We start from the raw sequence: 24,380 nt of genomic DNA, 5'->3' as shown, positions 1-24,380 counted from the left end.
TATGATTTAGGGAGCTCTAGAGATCAGAAATTAAAGTAAAGTAAAAATCATGTTTTTGTTATTTTAATGAGCCCCTTATATTTACATATGGAGTGGCTTCTCTTCTTGTCATGTTGCACTGCCATATTTACCCTGTAGCCCAAAACAAACAAGCCAAACAATAGAGAGGGCCTTTTGTGATTTTTCTGTTACTTGAAGGCCACTGAAGGTTCGTCGGCACGCTTGGAAAAGGAGTGATGCACAGATTCAGTTCAGTTGATTCAGTTGGTTGCAATCTGCAGCCTCACCACCTGATTTTACATGCTATTTTTGGTACTTAACATTAAAAAGCTAGCAAATAGACCAGGCTTAAACATGAACTGGATGTGCACGTGTTGTTGTGCAAGACAAGTGTTTGTAATTCTTTGACTTTATGTCTATGTTTAAGCTGTTATTATTTTTCTTTGCTTTTTTCCTACACTGTAATAAATTATTCTGGAGTCATTTAATTTTACTTCATATATTTGATCAAATGTATTAAATATAAATGCGTCCTTGATTTTGAGGCAGTTGTTTCAGTAACTTTAATTTAAAAAAAAGTTTGAGATAGAATCTACTTATTTTGATCACATTAAATATAATCTTTATGTATATGTAGTTCTAAATCAAGAGAATTTTGAATGAATCCAACACAATAGAAATAGCCCGTTTTTAATTGACAGGCACTTCCTGTTAAGTTGTTCTTAACTCAACTTGTAACGTAGTTCGATTTAATTAATAATATTGCGTGCAATCTGTTACCTCAATTTTATTGAGTAGCTATTGTTTATCTTTTTTTACAGTGTACAGCACTCACAGGAATTGCTTATGAGTCATCTTATCTCACCTTTATTTATTTTTTGCTTCCTCTTATAGATGTGAAGAACCTGGAGAACTTCCACCTGGTAGAAAGCGTCCAGGAGCAGGTCAACGCGGCGCTTCTGGACTACGTCATGTGTAATTACCCGCAGCAAACAGACAAGTTTGGCCAGCTGCTCCTCCGGCTGCCAGAGATCCGAGCCATCAGCCTGCAGGCTGAAGAATACCTTTACTACAAACACCTGAACGGCGACGTGCCCTGCAACAACCTGCTCATTGAAATGCTTCACGCCAAGAGAGCTTAAGAGGGGACTGTGCTACCCACAATGCAGCTGTGCAGACACCCTGAGAGAGTTTTGCTGCAGCCAAAAAAAACTCCAAATAACTGAACCTCCAGCTCAGACTGGACTGAGTGATGACCTGGAGGATGGAGAGCAGAGAGTGTTAGTAACTCTTGTTTATATTAAGCTCATTCTGATGAGATTTGGACACATGCAAAGAGACAGATAATGTGCACACACAAACAGCATATGGATCCCTTTATTCTAAAAAAAAAAAAAACAAGTCTAAAAGAAGAGCCGCTTCTCAACTACACAGACAAAGACAATTTTGAAAGGAAAAAAGAAAAACACTTGAAGCAAATACTGCATTTGGCACGAGATGGCATCTAATCTTCTGCAGGAGCACAGACTATGAAGACTGGCAGGCTGCAACTTAGAGAATTAACAACCTTTGAGTGTTTTAGCGCTGTTGACATTGTGAGGCTTCTGGTGCTGAGAAAGGAAGCTGAGTGCCACCAGCCATCTTTGTGACAGCTTTGTGACTAAAGCGGTGGCTTCTTTTGGACGATGATCCTCCGGTGCGCTCTTTCACTGAAACCAGCTTTCAGCTGTCGTTGGTACTGTACAGACAAAACGGAGACGCAGTCATCCAGGCCAGAGACTCTCACTTACCGTCACATCTGTTTTTTGAACTCACAAAAGACGCCTGCCACGGCAGCTTGATCTGACTGAGAAGGAAGAACTGACGGTCTAAAAAATAAACGTCTAAAAAAGGAACATTCTTTAATGAACAAAATTATAAATAGGCCAATATGAAGAAAAATAAGATGTTTTTTTTCTCTTGTAATGAAAGTCATTTGCTCCTCATGGTCACCTTGTGGTTCCCATTTCTTATTCCTCCTTCCCGAATCATCTTAAACTATGTACCTCAGAAAGACCAGTGTTAAATAAATTCAATTAATAATGTCAGCTGAAACAATTGTATTTATAGCCCTTTTTTCCGTCAAAAAACTCCCTTTTTATTATTTCATTACAACTGGAACAAAACAAAGTGTGATTCTGGAGACGGAGAAGGATCGACCCTGCCTTTGTCCAGAAAGACCAAAGCCTGCTGCAGAACAGAAGAAGAAAATTACAAAAACCTTAATAATCAGTATTATAAGAGAAAAAAAAAAAGATTTGTGATGTCACAGTTATGTGAGTCTTGCCTTATTTCATTACCATGCTAGCTAACCGTGCAGATGTGAATGAAAATATGTACAAATATATATATAAAGTATTAATGTTGTAAAAATTTAAAAAAGAATAATTCAACAGGTGTTTACATTCATGTGGTCATATGGGAGAGAACTGTGATGAAGCATAAATTGCAAAGCAATGATTTCCTAAAAAATGAAATCAATGAAATGAAAAAAAAAAAAGATCCCTCTGGTTTGCTTTCTTTGGTGTGTGTACAGTGTTTTATTTTTTATTTGTTTTGAGCAGTACTTAAATTATGTCGTGAGACACTAAAATCAAAAAGGAATCACACTTAAAATATTAATTTCTATCTGTGTCTGCTGGCATTCAAACATTTGTTTCTTAAGCATTGCTGTATAAGGGTTCCGTTTCACTTTCAACCTTTTTTTGTAGACTTTTTTTCTCCTTTTTTTATTTACAGTGCTTTTACCTTTTTGATGTACAGTATGTCACTGGTTACGCTTAATAATGAAGATAATTTATTGCGTCTCTGGGTTTCCATCTTTGTGTTACATGACGTGAGGTGTCTGCGCCAGAATAAATTTGTTTACTGTAGCATGTTCTTGTTTTGTTTCCATAAGTAGTTCAGTGATGCAGGTCTGGAGCAAAAATAATGGGCTTTCAAAAAGAAAAAAAAATAACCCCAAATTTTTTGTCTTTTAAATGTTAATGCAAGTCAGTCAATTGAAAAGAGTATTGTATTTAAGCGAGTAGGTGTGAAAGCTGTTTGTGCCACATCAGTTTTTCTTGTCAACCTGCATCATTGTCCTTTCCGGTTTGCTCTTATACCAAAGACTGCATCTCCCCCTGTGAGTTGTGACTTCTAGTATTGTGTCCAAATTGAACAAAACTGGCTTGGTTTTTTATTTTATTTTTATTTTAAAATGGCATCCTAAATTATTTTCATGTGATTTCACATGTTTGTAGTTGTTGTTACTGTTTTTTCAAAAATGTCCCAACACTTGCCTCCCACGACAACCTGTGGTGTTTATTTGTTTACCTGTTGACCTTTTGTCAATTAAGTCATAGACTGATCAAAAGTCTTTCAAAGGCATGTTTAATGTACAGAAAAATCACTTAAAATCCATGTCATTAAGCAGTTCCTGGTCCTGAGCTCCATTCTCTCACTCCCTCATGTATTGTGTCTATTGATCAGACAATCTTTTATCACCCACTATTCTCTAATTCTGTGCTTAGGTTCTGCAGCTGCCTTGGACTTCCTATAACACACAGGTGAACTCTTTACATGCAGGCAATCCGAGTCATGCACATTAATGTGGTCATTGCAGAAATCCCATTTTTGACTGCATGGTTGATGAAACTGCCGCAGTCCTGCTCCCTCCCCAACAGGAGCTTGTGTGGAGATGAAATTTAGTAAAAGTTCAGTTTTCTGTCACTTCTGCTGTCAGATATTTAAGAGAATGGTCTGAAAAAGTCGGCTGTTTGCAACAAACTGGTCTGTAGCTTAACTGTCTAAACAGATTTGTATGCAGGAGAAATGCTTTAACAATGACTGCCTTTGTGCATTCACATGCTCATGTACGCTGCCAACACAATGGATCAAATGCTATTTCCCTCCCGCTTGTCTATGACTTTTGCCCCTCCTGCTGACCTCCTGACTGCCCCTATCACAACCCCTGTCCTGGGGAGTGTCTCTCTGAGGCTAATTGAATTTTTCCTCATATTTCAATAAATAATGATTATGCTTATAACACCAGATTCTCGCTTCCTGCGCACACTAACGCTGTCCGATTCCATTACATTCTATGTGTTTGTTTGTTTGTTTTTTTTGGTGGAAAAAATGACTGGCAACCTAACATCTCTTGAATAACGTTTAGTAAAACAAAACTTGGGAATGAGATCAGATGAGAAGATGTTCTTCAACTTATTCTTTCTATGCCATTTTGGCCTTTAATGGTAGTTTGACAGTAGAGTGGTAGAACAACCAGGTGAGAATCAAATATCACACTAATGGGTCACAAATATGCCCCATTACTCAGTCCATGTGCAGTATTGTACCACACTGTACTGGAAAATATACAGTTTTGCAACACTTTCACAAGCAAATGTTCAGCAAGTGATGTTATGGAAGAAAATACACCATAAAAAACACATACAAGCATAAAAAAACAACCTTAAAATTAAGTTTAGATTATAATTAAAGCATTTAGCTTACATTATTTTGCAGTGAATCTTAAAATAATAGCAATGTTAAAGGCAGAATGAGTCCTGGATCACTGAAAATATTTATATTAAGATATGTAACACAGAAAGTGAAACACAGATGTACCAAAAATCCCTTTGTCTCTACAGTGATCAGAGGTGAGAGGAAGTTGAAGAATTAAAGGAAAAGCTATAATACAAAAGAAAAAAAAATCACAATATGGAACTACAATCACCGTCAGCAGCCAGGTCAGTCGACGTAGACGAGGCCGTAGCTTTTCTGAGGTGCAGGGCTGCGAGGGAAACAGGAAGCTGTGAACTCCAGCTCCATGGGAACATGAAGACTACAACCAGCCGGCAAGGCCTCCACCTCTGAAGGACGAGGCTCCTGCATGGAAGAGGGTAAGTGGGGGAGGTCAGGTAAAATTAGGAAAACAAAATCGATTCACACACTGTAAAAAATGTCTGATTTTACGGTGAAAACTGCTAAACCATGACAGTAAAAGACCGTAAAATGATAAATGGGTTAATTCAGTTTCAGTAACAATGAAACACCGTATATGTATATATCAGCCAAAACAGTATTTTTTTTTTTACAGTTTTTTTGTTTTTTGAAAAATACATTTCTCCACTGTAAAATACACTGTGTTAGTAACAAAAATATACTGTAATATATATATATACAAGCATCACTATCATTTTTGCATTTATCTTTTGTAAAAAATACTTTTTCTCACGATTAATTGTACTAAACACCATATCTCTAACAGAAATATACTGTAACATTTAATGGTAAAATCTTTTATTTATGCAGTATAAGTATTTTCTCGTCATTTATATGGCAGAACAGTGTTTTATTTGATGGAAAATCTTTTTATTTATACTGTAAAAAAAAACGTGAAATCAACAGTGCTAATATCTTTTTACCGTAATATTAAAAAAAGTTGCACCGTATTTATTACGGTAAAGTTTTGGCAACCACAGCTGCCGGTTTTTTACCGTAAAAACAACAGTTGTTGTTTTTTTTACAGTGCACTGTAGAAACACAAAAGTGAGGTCATGACATTAAACTGATGGGGACATTTTCCACTTGGTATGAGAAGAAAGTTTCCTTAAATAAAACAGAATTTGTAATTATTTCTTTATTAGTTTCATTAAAGCACATTTTGTCGCTGAATCTGGTCCAAACATTCTTCCTTTAAAAAAATAAGTCCTTTTAATTAGTGGAATGACACTTTAATATATTACTCGGTGACCTGGGTTTTGTTAATTTATATTTATATTTATATTTCTTTCACCATTCATGTAAGATCAGTGTTCAGCAGCATAAAGCCTGTCTAACTGTACACGACATTGACCTTTGCTTCTTCTGCATACAGTAAACTTTTGCTATCAAACCATCTCATTTAGATTATACAGCTAAATAAGTCTTTTAACTCATGAATGGATGAAATAGCAAAATATTTATATAGAACAATTATATATAATGTTTCAAAATCAAGCGTTCAATAACTGTTGAGTGAATATATTAACCTAAATTAAGGTCTTTAATTGAAGCCTTAATCTTAATATCAAAAATGATTTCATATCAAAAGCAATTCAAATATAAAGAGCAGCTCTGTTCACTTTGTCTCAACTTTTGACTCTCTTCATCTCACAACCTTCAACAGCACAAATGCTGGTGTTAATACAAATTAGACCTCCATTATTTATTGAAACATATTTCTGCTATTACAAAGTGGTTGCTTGTATAAGGTTAAGGGATGATTCTTTCAAAGGTGGAGAAAAATTAGATTATTTTCTTGCATTTTATATTACACGTCATAACATCAAACAAGACTGACAAGCAACTAGCTTTCTCTCTGTGAGGTACATTCGTGAGTTGAAAGGGTGTTAAAAGATTGTCTATTCTATAAGTGTAACAATATTGTGATGGTGAGAGTCTCTGCAAACTTGATCTGAAAAAATCCCAGTGCAGCAGAAACCTGGTGACATCGTTTCTGTATATCCAATACATATAAATCAAACTCGATATAAAATATCCCCTGTAAAAGTCATACCAAACCGAGCTTTTGATAATCTATTCTTTTTCCTTTTTTTCTCTATGAAGCAAATTATATGAGGGATTATTTGATTGCTGAGGTGTGGATGAGAGTGTTGCGGTGCAGCATTAAGAATGCAGGTCACAGCCAGGCAAGAGGCCAGCTCGATCCCTGGCGCACACCGTTGCAATCCTCACTTGGAGCTTGGCTTGCAGTGCCTGGCCTCCTGTCTGTAAATGTGTTAAACCTGCTTTCACTCGCCCTGAATTTGTATAAATAATGTATATACATTTATCCACAGACTCTAACAAGTGCAGCCTCAGGTGAAAATACTCAGAAATGCATGCTATGCGCATCCCCGAAGGTGGACATCAGCTCCAAACCGAACAACTCAAAAGATAACCACACAGAGAGCAAGAAAAAAGAAAAAACACAAATGAATAACTTGCCAAAAGCAACATAAACACACACACAGTTTTTCTCTCTCTTACACACACACACATAGAGATGCAATGCTGTCAGTTTCTAAACAAGTTTTCCTTTCCGTCACACAAACAGCCCCAAGTTGTGTCTGCCAGTGTTATGTGAAGCTTTTAAACTCTGGAACCACATCACTCGTGTTTACCGAGATGCGCTTGTATGTTTCCCTGCATCGTCAAAGCACAGTCAAAGAGAAAGAGATTGAGGGCACAAGAAAAAAAACAAATGCTTTTGGAAGTGATCCAAGATTGCACGAAAAAAGGTGCAAGTGAACAGTGGAATAAGCCAGTTTGGTTCAGTCCAGTGTCAGGCAGGACCCGAGGCTCAGGCGGACCACAGAACCATCTATGTCTAAATAACATGAACATCCGCCCAGCGCCACATGGTGGCAAAACTGGTGGATTAATCAGTGAGGATCACAGCGATCAGTGTCTTTACAAAAGATAAGAACATCTGAAAGCAATTTACTTTTTTGTCAATTTTGTCAAGGCAATCTTAATTCTTCCTCATTTTAAGTAAAAAAATCAAACATTTCCATTTAAATAAAAACTGTTTAGTCACTATCTGTCAATGAATGAGGTAACACAATGATGAAGAAGAAGAAGAAGAAGAAGAAAATTACTTTATTAATCCCACAATGGGGAAATTCAACCTCTGCATTTAACCCATCCTTTTTTACACACAAGTGAACACACCATGCAAGGAGCAGTGGGCAGCACATTACTGCGCCCAGGGAGCTGTGCAGGGGGGTTAGGTGCCTTGCTCAAGGGCACTTCAGTCCTAGACCTGTCAGTACCGGGATTCGAACCGGCGACTCTCCAGTACAAGCCCGATTCCTAAAAATCACCAGATAGTCTGGTACACAGTACCATCTGAAAATCCGTCATTGGGAACTATTTGGAAAAGGGCAGACACAAAGACTCAGAAAATACCTGGCAGGTAATTCGATGAGCGATCAGTCTATCAGCGGCCACGCTGAAACCACTCAGGTCATTTCCAGTTGTTACTTAGAGTCACCTCTTCGTTTTGTCAATCACACCTAAACCACACACGTACCTGCCAGCAGCTCCTCACAGGATGCTAATTGGTCAGAACCTGCAGTTGTTCATCTTAAACGCGTTACTCAGAACTTGACAAGGTTAACAAATGAAGAAAAGAGCAATTACCAAACACAGTGAAACTACAAAAACAAGAGAAAGCGACACCCAAAAACACACCTGCAATTAGCGTATATTTGCATACAGTGGCGGTTCTAGACCAATTTTACTGTGGGGGCCAAGGAGGGGCCAGTGTTTAATCAGAGGGGCACATTTAAAGGCAAAGGTGATATTTAAGCATTCAAAACCTTTATTTTAGCTTATTTAAAAAAATCGAATTTATAATTATGTGTATTTTGAAGATACAAACACACTGATTGAAACAATGAGACAATTATTTTTGTACAACAATGACATTTCTCATTTTTGTGCACTATTACTTTTCTTTTTAAAATGCAGTCCAGTGAGAATGAACTATATATATATATATATATATATATATATATATATATATATATATATACATACACTGCACAATTAAACTATTATACATTGTACACATTCTGGGTTCCTTTTGTGTACAATGAGATATTGTTTGAACAAAAAATAGGCAAATAATTGTTCCATTGTTCATAGTTATAATCATTGATCATTTTATTATTAATTTTACACAGGGGCCACGGCAGGGGCCAAGGGCCTCTTCACAGGGGCAGTGGCCCCTTTAGGCCCCTGTGTAGAACCGCCACTGTTTGCATAGGTGCCGCCAAAGAGAACAAAACAGAAATCGTGACTTTCCAGTGACCGCAAGTTTTACCACAATGCACCTGATTCTGCATGCCTGCGTGTACAAGGTCATTCTTTATTCTAAGCTTTGTATTCAGCATCTCTGTACTTTTTACTGCTGAACCACGAGGTTCTATTAAAATGAAAAGACCTTCCAGCAAATTGATTTAAACATAATTGCATAAAAGCATACCACAAGAACCACAACAAGTACTGCTACCACTATCAATAGAAAATCAATATGCATGTGACCATCCTCTTGTTGTTCATTAGTGAGTGTCCATGACAGGGACTTTAGTTTAGTTCTAGGAAACTGAGATGAAGTTATTTTTGGCACTTTGGCAAAGTGTACGGCATCAGATTTGATGATAAATCTGAATAGAAATGTAGAATATCAGAGCTTTAGCAATGACTTCAATCTGATATCCATGTCTTGTAGCCTGAAGTGAGTGGACCATACGTTTTTCTTTTTAAGAAGATACCAAAAAGTGATAATAACCTGTTTCTTAAGGCTCATACCAATACGATACACAATAATTTAAAGTTATTTTAATGCACACCTAAGGGTTAGAAAGGCTATTGTTCATACAATAAAATCAAAGAGCAATTCAAACTCTTCTTTAAGTGTTGCACTTTTCTAGTAAAGTACACCAATAAAAAACAACACAAAATAATATCATGGCTTTTAAAGAGAACTTTACCATAATTTAAATTAAATACTTACTGCCATAATCTGTCAAATCAGATGTGTTAAGGCAAACTTGATACATGTTTTATCAACTGTAAAGATGCATAGTGTGTATCAGAGTGCTTATTAAGTCAATTAAAAATAATAAGGCTTCATTATTTTCTTTATTGGAGGATTAAATGTATAATAATAATAATAAATTAAATCACTGACAAATAATTCATTAGCTATAAATTTATTGTCGGAATAATTAATAATAGTATTAATTTCCCATTATCAACTGACAATTTATTTGCCCATATATATCTTCCTAGTTATATAAAAAAACAAAAACAACCACTGTAATGAAATTAATTTTCAGTAGCATTTTATTTAAATTTTGCCTCACATATCAACATAATCCCTCCTTGTTAATAGTTGTCTAAAATTTATTTGGAAATAATCTCCAAAACCAAGGGAAGAAAACATTTTATTTATGAATAAAATTGTTTATTCATCTGTTTTTGAGTGTTCAAACTGGATGGGGCTCACAGGTGAAGAACAAGGAGGCTAAAAAGAAACAGCACAACTCTTCAGAGAGGCAATTAGCCAACTTTCTAATCACTTATACCAAACAGCGACTGGGGGACCCATTGTTTGGCGGCCTGATGGACAAACTTTAAAAATGTAAAGATCGAATTAATAGGCAAGCATTGTTAATGGGAACACTCACTATTGTTATGCAAAAGCCTCACTGTGGCATGCAAAGCAAATACACTAAGGTTTGGAGATGGAACAGTTCGAAGGCCGCTGCCGTTTCATTTCAAAGCATGCATTATACATCATTGTGCATAAAGAGGAAGCCTACAGCATTATGATGTTTTTTTCCACGATGATTATCCTTTATTAGTCATTAAAAAGAGAGCGAGAGAGAGAGAAAAAAATACAACTTTTAAGCACCTGAACCTCGCTGCCAGCATTCCATTAATTGCCTGCACAATGGGGAGAGCCTTTGGAGATTTTTCAATTTCAAAAAATGAGGAGCATGCATTCAGTCGTGCTCATGTTATACCAGCACTTAAATCCTACAGAGCTCACATAAAAAAGGACTCAAGGTTGCATCCGATTGAAAGCCTCCAACTACAGCCACTTCAGAAATCCATTTAGCAAGCGGGGGGTTAGAACATCTAATTCAAACAGAGTCGCCCTGTTAAAACGGTTGCACCAATGTCTTTTAAAAACACACACATTTTTCAGGCACACACTTTTCTCCTGTGTTTGCTTGCCTCTATTGTAGGAGAGAGGAACCTGGCACACAGAGAGATGACACAAAGAATTAATCTTGCCAGACCTCAGCCAAGTGGCGAAGGTGAATGCGTGACTACACGTGGAATCTTGACCTTTGCTTCGACAGTGTCAAAAAGAGTGCTCTACGGGAACGTCAAAGAAAGAGGTCTGTGGCATCTGTAATAACATGACAACCTGAATGTCACAACACTGTTCATCAGCTGCGGAATACTCAGTAAAGAGAACGTTTCCTTGTGAAAAATTCAAAAAGAATAACTACATTTTTCAGCAGTGACATTGAAGAAAAAAATTTAAACAATTAAATTAAAGCAATAGGGGGGTGGAACCTAGCGGCTACGTGATGTTGTTTTGTTGTTGAGGATTTATAATTTAATTCAATTTATGTTGATTGTTATAACTGTATTATTTCATGCAATAGCCCCTGGATAGTTTCTCATGGTTACTCTTGAACTTTAACATTTAAATAGTGGCCAGCAAAATCTCCACAAGATAACTGTCAGGAGAAGTGACTATTGTCTGATCGCTGGTTTTGGGCTGCTATTGTTGCTCATATTCATTTTTAGGAAAGCTTTTCTTGCACGTTGCCAAAGTACATGGAGAATCCAAAAAGAGTATCCTTGATTAATTCAATTCAATGGGGCCATGCTTAAAAATAGTAAAACTAAATCAAAACATCTGTTTACAAACTGCAAATTTGAGCGGTATGATCTAAGTTTAATTTATCCAGTTAAACTTCCCGACACATACATGTTTGCCAAAATTGTATTACAGGTATTGTACAATTTCTTGCACAAATTAGTTTGGGCTCTCACAAAGAAGTATGATATAGAATTTTTAATTTAAAGGAACAAATATACATTTCAATTGGGATTTGTTATGTGTGGGGAGTCTGTGGTTTTCTATGAGTGAACCAAGGGGTGGGCGACATGACCCTAAAAGATTATCACGATTTTTCAGGGTATTTTTCCGATAACGATATTCTTGATGATATAACAAAATACTGAAAAATATATAGAAAATATGATATTTTAGTCTGTATAAATAAATAAAAAACGTTCAACAAAATATAAATCAATCATAAATCTAAAATCTAATGTAAAGTGCAAATCCCAACAGTTGCCAAATACAAAAAGAAAAACTCTTGACTCCTGAGTATTAGCAAATAACAAAAAATAACCATCTTGAGGGTCCGGGGGCATGCCCCCCCAGGAGAAAATTTTGTACATTTTTAAGTAAAATGCATCTATGGCGGGCCGCCACAGTCTAGGTAATTAATGAGAAACCCTTACGCCACTACGTCAAGAAGTAGGAACGTTGCCAATATCATGATATGCATTTTTTACTCATAAAACAAATATAGCGGTATAATCGTGAACGATACAATATGGCACACCCCTAAGTGAACGTGTATCGAATGGTAAAAAATACACATATTGTTTAGTATTAGTGGTCGACCAATACAGGTTTTTTAAGGCTGATACCGATTATTTTGACATCAGTCTTAACCGATCCCCGATAAGTGCTACCGATTTTTTGGGGCTGATTCTTGAAGCCAATATTGCCTTTTCTCCCTCCATTTACATGATAAAAATGACACAATGATAACAAATGTTACACAAGCCTCAATTTAAACAAAAAAGAAACATTTATTAACAAAACAAACAGAACATATTAACAGTTGGAACGCACACACGTATCGGCCAATGCAAGTAAGAAACGCAAATATCGGCCCGATATATCGGCCGGCCGATATATCTGTCTACCTCTATTAAGTATCTCCTAAGTTAAGCATTCCCCCATGACATAAGAAGAACATAGGCCTATGTGCCGGGGCGGAGCCACCCAGTTTAACCCCTGCTCATACTAATGAAGCATTTCTGCTTCTGTTCATTACAAGGAAACATTCCCTGAAACAAACTGCAGACTATTATACAACAGTATCAGACTTTCTTGCACTCACTCAAATAAAGGTGTTTGTGATGGGTGCTTTGGCAGAGAAGAGCTAGCTAAAGGGAATCAGGACACCCACACACTGTCATTGCTTGCTTATTTATGTACTTATTGGAAAGTTGCTGTCTGCAGCCTTATACTAAGTGTTGAGAACAAAAGTAAAGAGGTTCACGACCAAGCAGACAGTTTAGAAGAGTAGACATTTTTAAGTATTTTGTTATGTTTCCTTTTATATGTATTTTTTGTTTTGTTTGACCCTTCAGGAAAAAAGGGTTTCTATTGCCGATACAACAACTTAGTCCTACAACACCTTCTTAGAGGAAGAACACACACAAATGAGGACAAACACACACACAAACACACACACACACACACACACACACACACTTAAACTGCTTATTTGTGACACCATTGTGATTAAAGCACAGTGTAGACCACTTAGGCAGTGTTGGGTATAATGGGCTACAAAGGTATTGTGTTACACTAACATGAAGAGGAGTTTGATAGAGGAAGCTAAGAAGAGAAAAGTTGAGAGTAAATGACAGCACAAGAGACTAAGTTTTAGTCTTTAGGCTACAGTCAGAATGAACAAGTGCTTGTTTTGTTTGTTTTGTGGTACTTGCTGTAATATATGACTCTGTTAGCAATGTTGTGGACTAGTTTTTGATCATAAGTAAAGTAATCATGACATATGCACCTATACATCATCCTCCTCACTCTACGGCTGTAAGACAGTGGCAGTGACAAGCTCATCCATACGAACTATGAGGGCAAACATACTGTGGTTGTTGCATATCCTTAAAAAACAATGTCAAACTAATAGAAAGTTGTCCAAATAGATAATAAAAAGCAAATGGCCAGTACTCATCTATCATACAATGGCACTGTGTTATCAAGGTAAGTTGTGATATTAACGAAACCCATGGATTTAGCCCTCCCAGTGCTGTGTTAGCACTTTTCTTCCATCACTATATGCATACACGCCTTCTGGATTTGTAATGATATGCAATAAACTAGTGCTTCTGTGTTTCGATTACCCTCTTCCATTTTATAATGCCTATGTGGTTATTTTGGTGAAAGCAACATAGTAGTGCAACTACTTTGTAATTATTCTACACAGGTAGTAATATTCAAGGTTATTATAGTTAACGAAAACTAACAAAATAACAAAAATTAGAATTGGAAAAAACATTTTCATTTACTGAAATAGAAATAAAAACAAGTTTTTTTTAAAACGATAACTAACTGAAACTGGATTTTGTAGTTACAAAACTAACTAAAATTATAGTGAAAATGTCCTTAGTTTTCATCTTTGTCAACTTTTTTCAGACGTAAATCTTTTGGTTGATATGAAATCTATTTAATCTATTTGGTTTTATGACTTCGTAAACCTATTTCAGCTGAGATGGATCAGACAAAGGAAATAACAACAAATACCCCATTACAAAAAAACTAAAACTAACACCAAAACTAATAAAAACTAAACTAAAACTAAGCATTTTCCAAAAAAAATAAAACTAATTAAAACTAGCAAACACACTCTAAAACTAATTAAAACTAATTGAATTTGAAAACAAAAATTGACAACGAAATTAAAACTAAAACTAATGAAAAACCAAAACTATTATAACCTGAGTTATATTGTAAAATAACCTATTACTTTTTGATGAGTGTCGCTAGTAATATGCAATACTACAATAATTTGTTAAGACTTTACTAGTGTTGTAAGCTAACAGCTACTATGGACGGAAAAAAAAAACTAACTACAGATGACAAAAAAGTGAGATCCAAAAACACACCTGCACTCCCAGCTTTTAGCCATTGGGTGCCAACAAAGACTACTACACACACATACGGAGCTTTGTAGCTATTTATCAAGAAAAATAATTTAAAGTTAGAGTACTGATACATACTTAATGGTACTTAATGGTGTCTTTTGTGCAAACATTACAGAGCTGTCAGGCATACCTGGTGTCACACAAAGGCAGCAAATTATTTGGTCACCACTGCTTTTCTTAAAGACTGAATGCTTTCCATCAAGGCCCTGTGCATTTTCAACCAGATGCCTGAGGAGATGATGCACAGTATTTGAAAACACACTATTTACAGACTGTGCTTAGTGTTAGAGTTTTCATTGAACTGTCTTTACTCCCCAACTGTCTTTAACATCCGTGTTTATTTGCTTTTTGTTTTTTACTGCAAAGTGCTACATAAATGTTGCAAAACAAATAAAGAAGTACATCTGCATCATAAATCAAATGCTGTATATCCTTGAGTGTTCTGCAGGCCATAGATATGACAAAAACAAAGGATTCTGCTTCAATTAAGTGTGTTTTTCTGCTAACGTGTATGTGTGTGTGTGTGTGTGTGTGTGTGTGTGTGTGTACAGATGGATATAAGTATTTGTCCATGTGTCTCTACACATACATCTGCAGGTCTGTTGGTGAGATCAATATCAAAACCCTTAAGTGGACTTAATCAAGCAGAAAGAAACTTTCCTTTCATCTTTCCCTCTCTCCATACCTCCTTTCTTTCCTTCTCTGTTTCAGAGCACCACGAACAATTGCTGGCAGGCCTTCAGATGCAAACAGCTGCTCTCAGATTGTCACTGTGATGGGAAACTGATTATTTAGTCTGCTGTCCCTCCTTCGGGACAGAAAGTTTCTGTAAGCTACTGAGGACTCTTAAGAGGCTGGGTCCTTTGCCAGAGGCAGCAGCAACACTGTAAAAGAGGCTCCTATAAATGAACATCACACACTTAAACATAGCTATGGAAAAGGAGTGTGAGCTCCAGGGATGATGTTTGGGGAACATCCCCTCAGCATCTGTTTGGAGCTATGGCTCTGTTTTAAAAAAGGCAGGAGTTAAGTGTAAAAAGGAAAAGACTGCCTCTCATCACACTACAATAACTACAGTGTATTAATTTGTTTTTAACAGGGTTTAGTTATGACAATACTGTTTCTGGTTGGGAAGCTACATTGTAACTTGAAGAAGTTTCATGTGTACATGCTTTGTGTTGGCTGCGTTAGATATCATTTTACACAACAGTTAGTTCCGACCAAGAAATTTGATTGGACAAGAGGCATAAGCCGTGTTTCGACTAGGGGGAAGGTGGTCACCAGGAAAGTCTCAGGCCACACCCTCTCAAAAGTCTGCTCACTCTGCGTGCTTCAACTACAAGTTAGCCCCCAGAGGGATTTAGAAACTCCGGAGGTGATGTATGGTTTTCGTTGTCGCTAACTGCTAACACAACGTCAGCAGCTGAAAGCAGAATGGCTAATTATGCACAGAGTCTCAGCTGATGATAAACATAGTGATTGTGAATTAACGACATCACTAACTGTGCACAGAGTGTCTGGTGCTTGTTGTAAACAACCAGAGATGCTAAGTGAACACTTCCTGTAGCAGCAGCACATACACACTGTACTGCTACAGAGCTAACTGTAGCTAACTGCTGCTAACCGTGGTTCTTCTTAACAAGCCAGCCTCCGGTTCGTAAGTGGCTCCTTAAGAAGAGTAAGAAGGAGTCCCTGCATTTGTCTCCAGTCGCTTTCTTGAAAAATTGTCGCTAGGGGGGTCTAAAAGGTCGCTAAATTTAGCAACAAAGTTGCTAAATTGGGAACACTGCTTTGCTGGCTTTTACAAAAGTTGTGTGCTGTTGTCGTGTAGAGTACTACGTCACATCCTGCTTAGCGATCTATCCAATCAGTAACGAGGCTGTTTTCAGTGGAGAAAAAAGACCCTGCTCTTCTACAGGGACTGAACTGGAACTGCTCATATTCAAATTAGGGGCGTTTCGGCGAGACCTGCCTCATTCCGGGTATTGTCTGGGTATTGCCCGGTAGTGGAAACAGCCCTATTCAGTGAGTACTAATATAGAGTACAACATCACTGGGACATTTAACTACAAGTATGACTCAAGCAGCAACAGTGAAGCCAATGCAGTTCAAGTTCTTTAAAACTGCATTCTTTCTAATAGCCAGCAGGGGGCGACTCCACTGGTTGTAAAAAAGAAGTCTGTTTGTAGATAAGTCAATAGGAATATGGCCCTACTTCTCACTTGAATTATTACCTCAATAAATGTTATGATAAATAATAATAATAATAATAATAATAATAATAAATAATATAATAAATGTACTCATGGTGAGTCTATGGCCTCAATCATTAGTTTCAAGTCTTCTTCAATGCGCAAAAGTGTGTTTTTATCATAGAATTTTTACCCTTTTTTTTCACTTCATCAGTGTTAACTGGAACATTTTGATCGCTTAAACATGTCTTGTTCAAGAAGTCAGCCCTCATTTAGAACAATGATTGTCGATTGCGAACAAGCTAGCTAGTTATCTGATGACCTAGGATTATTCCAGCTCCTGGTCCTTTCTGCACATGTACTGATTGTAAAAAAAGACAATACGATGATGCCAAACTCCAAACCAGAGTCCACAATCCAATGGGTGATGTTACAGTATGTGGTCATGACCCCAGTGCCCCTCCTCCCACCTCCTGTGCTAGCAGTGTAAGCACCAACACTGCACCGGTGTTCCGAGCAGTCCTGGAAGCAGAGCTAACTGCTTTTTTTTATTTTTTTGTCAGGCAAAAAGCTGACTGGCAGGGAGATTGCTCATCTCCACCACTGCTCAGTAACAGCACTGTCAAAAAGTGACTCTGAATCTTTGAAATCACTTGAAGCAACATTAACCCTCTAAAGTCAAGGGCACATAGTGTGAGGACAGTGTACGTTTGTCATCCATGAGCACCATATTACTACCAGCTATAAAATAAGTGGGCACGGTAAGGGGAGAGACAAACACTATCTGCTGGCTTAGACAATCACTGTAAAGGTGCCCTTGAGCAAAGCATGTAGAATCCCCACTCAGAGACTGAGTGTAGGTGTAAAAAAAAAGGTTGTTGCTGGAAATTTAATCCAAGCTAATAATCCCAAGACAAATTATGTTAATAAACATGCTTTATCTTATTGTGTAAGATGTTGTGCTGCATCACATCAAGCTATCTTGTGTGGTGATGTCTCCTGTCCCCCTGCGTTATTATATTATATAGTTTATTTTTTTATTTTCTCTTTTTCTTTCCTCTTCCCTCTCTTCTTGCGTTACTGCTTCTTGCTTTGTTTGCCTATTTATTTTTATTGTGTTATATATGTGAGCCATGTTATATATATTTATATATATGTTATACATATATATATATATGTATATATTATATTATATATATACACACACACACGCACATACACCTGTGATGCCTCTGTGCACATCGTTGTACATTTGTGTTTTTCTTTGTTGTTGTCTGCGCTGTATGTCTGCTGTCTTTACTTGTGGTCCACATGGTGTAGTGTATTTGTCCCTCAAGTCACCTTGTTTGTTACGTCATTTCACCAATAAAAAAAACAATAAAAAAAAAAAAACATGCTTGAACCTGATAATTCCCGATAATGTAATAACCCCAATAATGTAATAAAAATCTGCACTTGAGTCCATTGAAAATGTAATAAAACCTGATAATGTAATAACTTCCCGATAATGTAATAAAGTGCATTTCCCAATAATGTAATACACTTTTTACCAATAATGTAATAAAGTATAACACCAAGCACCTTTAGATTTCAAGAAGCTGTTGAATGCATTCGTGTGTCATGGATACCTCGTTTGTGAAAAACGGATGAACGGGTCAAAAGTTAATAAACACTCAACTTTGACCTGTTGGTGGCGCTAGAGCTCTTGAGCTAGTGTTGCCTACACAGTATCACCACTTGAACCCAAGTAATGGGTGGTCTGCTGTTAAATTATTACAATATTGGGGAATTATTACATTATCAGGACTTGCGAAATGAAGGCTAACCTGATAATGTAATAACCTCCCATTAATGTTATACTTTATTACATTATTGGTAAAAAAAAAAAAAACTGTATTACATTATCGGGAAGTTATTACATTATCGGGTTTTATTACATTTTCAGTGGACTCAAGTGCAGATTTTTATTACATTATCGGGAAGTTATTACATTATCAGGTTCTACAATGATTTATCCATTCTGTAAGTATATCCCCACAATATTAAAACTGGTGAAAAAATACAGCGATAGAGAAAACAGAGTATTAATTCCCTGTATCTAATCGAGGTCCTACAAACAAAAAGCTGTAATAGATGGTACAGCATTGTTAAACTGACCTCCAGCACCTAATGCAAGATTGACAGCATGTGGGCGTTCTTCTGGTAGCGCTCATGTTAACTGGCATTTGACAAGTTCTCTCTCTGGGAGTGTACCAGAGCCCAACAGTGCATATCAGGCTCAGCGTCTAATGTGAGGTGAGTGATGTAAGGTGAGGTGAGGCTGTTTGAAGCCTGAGGCTGAGCACCAAAGCACAGGGCAGCGGTCCGATCAATACTGGCTCAGCCACAGACGAACGAGGTCGGGGTGGTGGGCAGCAGAGAGACAACACTTCCTCTTAGACCGGGGCTCATCATTCACACACACACACACACACACACACACACACACACACACACACATAGACATCATATTATTGTTGTGTTCTGCTGTCAGTATTTTACATTAAAAATAACATGTATAATTAAGAAATAAGTAATTATTAATATATTAACCAACTTCTCACTGGATAGCTAAAAATCTAAAGTTGATTTGTTGAGAGTAGTTTGACTCAATTGGGCAGGCTACAGGCCTGCTGAAAAAAATAACCTGACAGACTTTAAGTCACATATAGCCATAGAGGGAACATTATTTTTTAAGGGGCAATGGAACACGCCATTTCACATAGCAAAGACACTATGATTTTGGTATTTTAAAAGAAATTACCTCAAACAGAAATTATAACCTATTTCCGACCCACTCAAAAAAGCACAAAAGTGAGCTCAAATGCAAAGTGGAAGAAAACAGCACCCAACAGTAAAATGCTTGCTTTGTAATATTGGGCAGTTGTATTTGAAAAATATTTTCATCTTGGTGCAGGGGAGGATAGACACACCCAGTGTAGCCAAATCAGAAACAGACATCCACAACTGATATAAATGTCAGTTGGAATTTGTAAAAAAAAAAAAAAACCCTCATAAATAATGGATGCTTCAAGTAGGCAGGGGAGCATCTTCAATGAGCCCAGAGTGCCGAGCATGCTTTCTCCACTCCAAACCGAGGAGCCATCTTAATGACTGTGCCCGGAGACCTGGGGGTCTCCATCAGATCCCCCCCGATTTTCCCCAACCCCACCATCGGACCCCCCTCGTCAAGCCAGTCCATGCTCCCAACCACCACATATCGTACAGAGGGGAACATGAGATCTTAAATTAAACATTTACAGCAGCGCCTGCTGCCTGTTTTAGGCAAATCAGCAGAAAATGAAACAAACAGGGCGCCTCAGGAAGATCCATGTGTGTGCAATTGAGACATTTTTGGGGGGAGAGTGGGGGGGGTCTCTTAAGTCTTGTGGATAGCCAAAAACACAAATAATGTCATATCTCCTTTTCTTGTGTATTGTGGCTAAAAGAGGCTGTTATCCAATGGTATCCATGTTGGCATGTTGGAAGAGTATCTCTTTCTGTGCAGTAAGAGAGAGGGGCAGAGAAAGAGGAAGATGAAGAGTGTTTGTGAGTATTTTTATTAGTGACGGAGAGAACATTTGAAAAACCAGACAAGTAGAGAGGCAGGTATTTTAATGACACTGGGCTCCACAGAGCATCCTGCATCATCAGGACTGGGGTCACCTCTGGGGAAAGATGACGGTGGGTGAGGTAGGGACCACTATCCCCCTCTCTGACCTGAATTCAGACATAAACAGGAAATTGCCGACAGGAAGGAAGTCATATTTTTTACAGCTGTGCCCTGGACGAGGACAGCATTGTGTGAGAGCTGCATTTTCAATATACGTACGTATGCAATTTAGTAAAGATGTCTAAAGTCTGTATTGAGCCATTCAGTATCACACACAACCTGAGAAAATGACAAAACAGGCAGGGTGAGGCTCGTGTTTGTGTTTTGAATGAAAACGGTGGTCATTGTCTTTTCCTGTCACCATAAAAAGGCCTTTTCCTGCAGCAGCCATAGATAAACCTTTTTGTCTCTTTGTTTTGTTCTTGGATGAAGATCAAAGCACCAGGTCCAGACTGAGGGCTTGTGATCTGTCAGAGTGTAGGGATTTATATGGCACTTGCATCCTACGATACTCATCACATCTGCAAGTCAAAGCAATAAATCAGATCGGAAGGCTGCACAGCATTGCATATATGCGCAGGGTCCATAAGGCAAAAGATTCTACTTTTGAAGGTGTTTTATATTGTTAAAAATTAAAACTACAGTTGCTCTAGATGGGGGTCTCGAAGCCTCTTCTTTCTGATATTGATGAGTTATTTCACTCATCAGTGCAATACCTTAGAGACCTGCCCACAGGAACATGCACGCTTTTTACACACACAGATGAAGGGGCTTGATCAATTTTTCTGTCTGCCAAATTGGGTTAAACTGGACTGAGAGGTGGAGGCAGAGGATGGAGGGGGAAGCCGCCCAGAGCCCTACAGGAAGTGATTTAATGTCCAAAAAGACATGCGCTTGTTTTTGCTCAGTCTCTTTCCTGTTGTGTTCTGATAGGGACTTCCTCTCCCCAGTGGGGATGGATACCGGTGTCATCCGTCCATCCATCCCACCCACCCACCCCCACCCACACACGGCTCACGGAAATATCATTCTGCTGTCATGCCATCCCTGCAGAAAACTCATCGAACTCTTTGGACAAATGGTCACAAAGTGCGCGTGTGTGTGTGTGCATGAGCTATATATGTACGGTAGCTTGGCAGACATTTTACACATTTAAGACATCTAACTGTCGAGTGAATGCAACAGCTAAAAAGGTTTTTAGACCGTAAAAATGACACCAACTGATACTGAAAGGTAAAAAAGTCAAAAGGTGAGAGGCCAAAAGGAAGGGACATTGGATTCATATTTGTAACTTTGTGTGTCCTGGCATCCCAATCCATTTGCATGTTTGTGTGTGTGTGTGTGTGTGTGTGTGTGTGTGTGTGTGAGCCCTAACCTGTGTGTGCATGGTAACACCAGGATGATCTCTTCCTGTCTGCCTCAGTATCTCTGCGACCAACTCCCTTCCTTTCCGCTAAAACACACAGAGATACAAGCACACACACACTTTTGTGCTACCATACTTCTGGACATCTCCTCTTGAAGCCGTTCAGTCTCTATCCCTAACCCTTACCCAACTCTGAACCTTGTTCTAACCCTAATGACCGGTTTTGGGTTTCATCTGTTTTTGGATGAATAAAAACATAATGCAATCCAATATAAACACAGGCTGGAAAATTAATCTACTGGCAAGGTGATTTTAATGCCTCCAAGACACATTATCAACAAAATGAACATGATAAGCTTCACAAAAGGTAGTCTTGTATGTAGTTTTAATAGTTATTTTACCACTCCCTGTAAACGTGAGGAGGAGGCCTTCAAAGGTAAATCTGGCAGTCAGAGAATCATTTTCTTCTCATTTTGACTTTTTTCTTTTGATTTAAACTTTTTTCTTCTCATTTTGACTTTTTTTCATGATTTCTACTTTTCTTTCTCATTTTGACTATTTTTTCCTGTGACTTTAACTTCTTTCTTGTTATTTTGACTTTTTATTCGTGGCTTCAACTTTTTATTCTAATTTTGACTTTTTTCTCGTTATTTTGACAATTTTCTCATTATATTGACTTTTTCTTCATGATTTCGACTTTTTTTTCTCATTCTGAATTATTTCTCGTGACTTTAACTTTTTTCTTGTTATTTTGACAATTTTCTCGTTAATTTGACTCTTTTCTCTCTCATGAGTGACACCCAGAAATGATGGATAAACAATTACTTTGTCTGCTAAATGACATTGTAGAAATAAGAAATATGATTGAATCATATATATTTAACAAGAAACAATAGCTGATATTCAAAAGGGTAAAAGTTCAAATCAGCTTAAAAAAAATCTATCATCGATTAGATTATATATAGTTAATAGATTCTAACTGTGTGTGTGTGTGTGTGTGTGTGTGTGTGTGTGTGTGTGTGTGTGTGTGTGTGTGTGTGTGTAAAAATAATGTTCCCTCTATGGCTATATGTGACTCTGAAGTCTGTCAGGTTATTTTTTTCAGCTGGCCTGCAGCCTGCCCAGTTGAGTCGAACTACTCTCAACAAATCAACTTTAGTTTTTTAGCTATCCAGTGAGCAGTTGTTTAACATATTAATAATTACTTATTTCTTAATTATACATGGTATTTTTAATGTAAAATACTGACAGCAGAACACAACAATAATATGATGTATATGTGTGTGTGTGTGTGTGTGTGTGTGTGTGTGTGTGTGTGTCCAGGTCTCTGTGGAGTTTCCACCAGTGACCAAAGCACCCCATGCTACAATGCTTATCTGCTCTTGTCTCTGTTGAGCGATTTAATGCCGACTATCTCACACACACACTCAATGACCCACCCGGCAACCTCCTCTCTTACTCATTCACCGCATCTACCAACACACTTATACAGTGTCAGTCTCTCTCTCTCTCTCTCACACACACACACACACACACACACACATATACATATGTGCTCACACACACACCTACAGATGGAGGAAATAAAGTCAGCGCTGCCTGTGTCTGCTGAGGATGTGAGGTGCAGTGATGGCACATTAACGATAGGACCCATGACAGCAGTACGCATCGGCCTCCCTGAACAAAGCATGCGGCCAGTTTGTAATTCAATGAGGATTGTTTAAGTAAAACAATGGCTCTCTGCCCCACTGAGGATTTGGAAAGGGTGAGAAAGGTGAGTTTGTCAGTGGTAGCTGGCCAGTGTTTTTCTGTTTTAGGCTACGGATGATCCCGTGGGTTTGATGGGGTCGTGGATCAGAGATATCGCTGTTGTGCAGCAACATCCGCTGTTGTTCAGGTAACTAACAAAAAGGCTGACAATGAGAGGGCCGGACATGCTCATTATGGTCACATAAAGACTATTCAGAAGCAATATGACTCATTTATGTTTATATTTTTGGAAGTCACTTTTGGGCTATTACTTTTTTATGATCGCAGGGCTGTCTCACTTACCAGTGGCCCATTCATAATCAATTAGAAAAACAAATAGCAGCATATAGAAAAAAAACATGTATGTTTCAGCTAGAGGCATCAATTCTGCTATTAATAAAACGACATTTAGGAGGGATTAAATATTTTACCAATTACAAACAACATTTTGAAATACCAGATAACCCCACACTGTTTTTGTGGAACATTTTCACAGGGGAAGAAAGAACATCTCATTTATAAATTAAATTATAAATCAATCATTTACTGCTTTAGGATGATGCATAACTGTATAATGTCTAATTTGTGAGTATAACCCCTAATAGATGTGACAAGATCAATGATTATATGATATATATTCCTTTCTTCATATACACTAGATATGTGGCCTGCGTGTGTATGTGTGTGTGTGCGTGCTTTTACTCAAGTATTTGCATTCCTCACAGCCCATTTGGTCTATGCTAATGGAGTCTACTCATGCAGAGCAGCAGGTCTTAATGAAAAACCTTTGGCTGGT

General features: G+C 37.7%; 2 protein-coding genes across 3 annotated transcripts in view; one reads left to right on the top strand and one right to left on the bottom strand.

Moving 5' to 3' along the window:
• Positions 1-2,912, top strand: part of nr5a2 (nuclear receptor subfamily 5, group A, member 2) — a 76,985-nt gene extending 74,073 nt beyond the window's left edge. For both annotated transcript variants that reach the window (XM_059340585.1, XM_059340586.1), the window contains exon 7: positions 895-2,912. In XM_059340585.1, coding sequence (XP_059196568.1) covers positions 895-1,142 — 248 coding nt within the window. In that variant the 3' untranslated portion in view covers positions 1,143-2,912. The remainder of the gene's footprint in view (positions 1-894) is intronic.
• A 643-nt stretch (positions 2,913-3,555) lies between these two features.
• The window catches only part of LOC131977339 (adhesion G-protein coupled receptor D2), a 113,083-nt gene continuing 92,258 nt past the window's right edge, over positions 3,556-24,380 (bottom strand). The window contains exon 25 of the mRNA XM_059340587.1: positions 3,556-4,908. Coding sequence (XP_059196570.1) covers positions 4,771-4,908 — 138 coding nt within the window. The 3' untranslated portion in view covers positions 3,556-4,770. The remainder of the gene's footprint in view (positions 4,909-24,380) is intronic.

This window comes from Centropristis striata, chromosome 9 (assembly GCF_030273125.1).
Source record: "Centropristis striata isolate RG_2023a ecotype Rhode Island chromosome 9, C.striata_1.0, whole genome shotgun sequence".
Classification (NCBI taxonomy): Eukaryota; Metazoa; Chordata; class Actinopteri; order Perciformes; family Serranidae; genus Centropristis; species Centropristis striata.
Note: the sequence above shows the minus strand (reverse complement) of the source record. Positions and strands in the feature narration are given on the sequence as shown.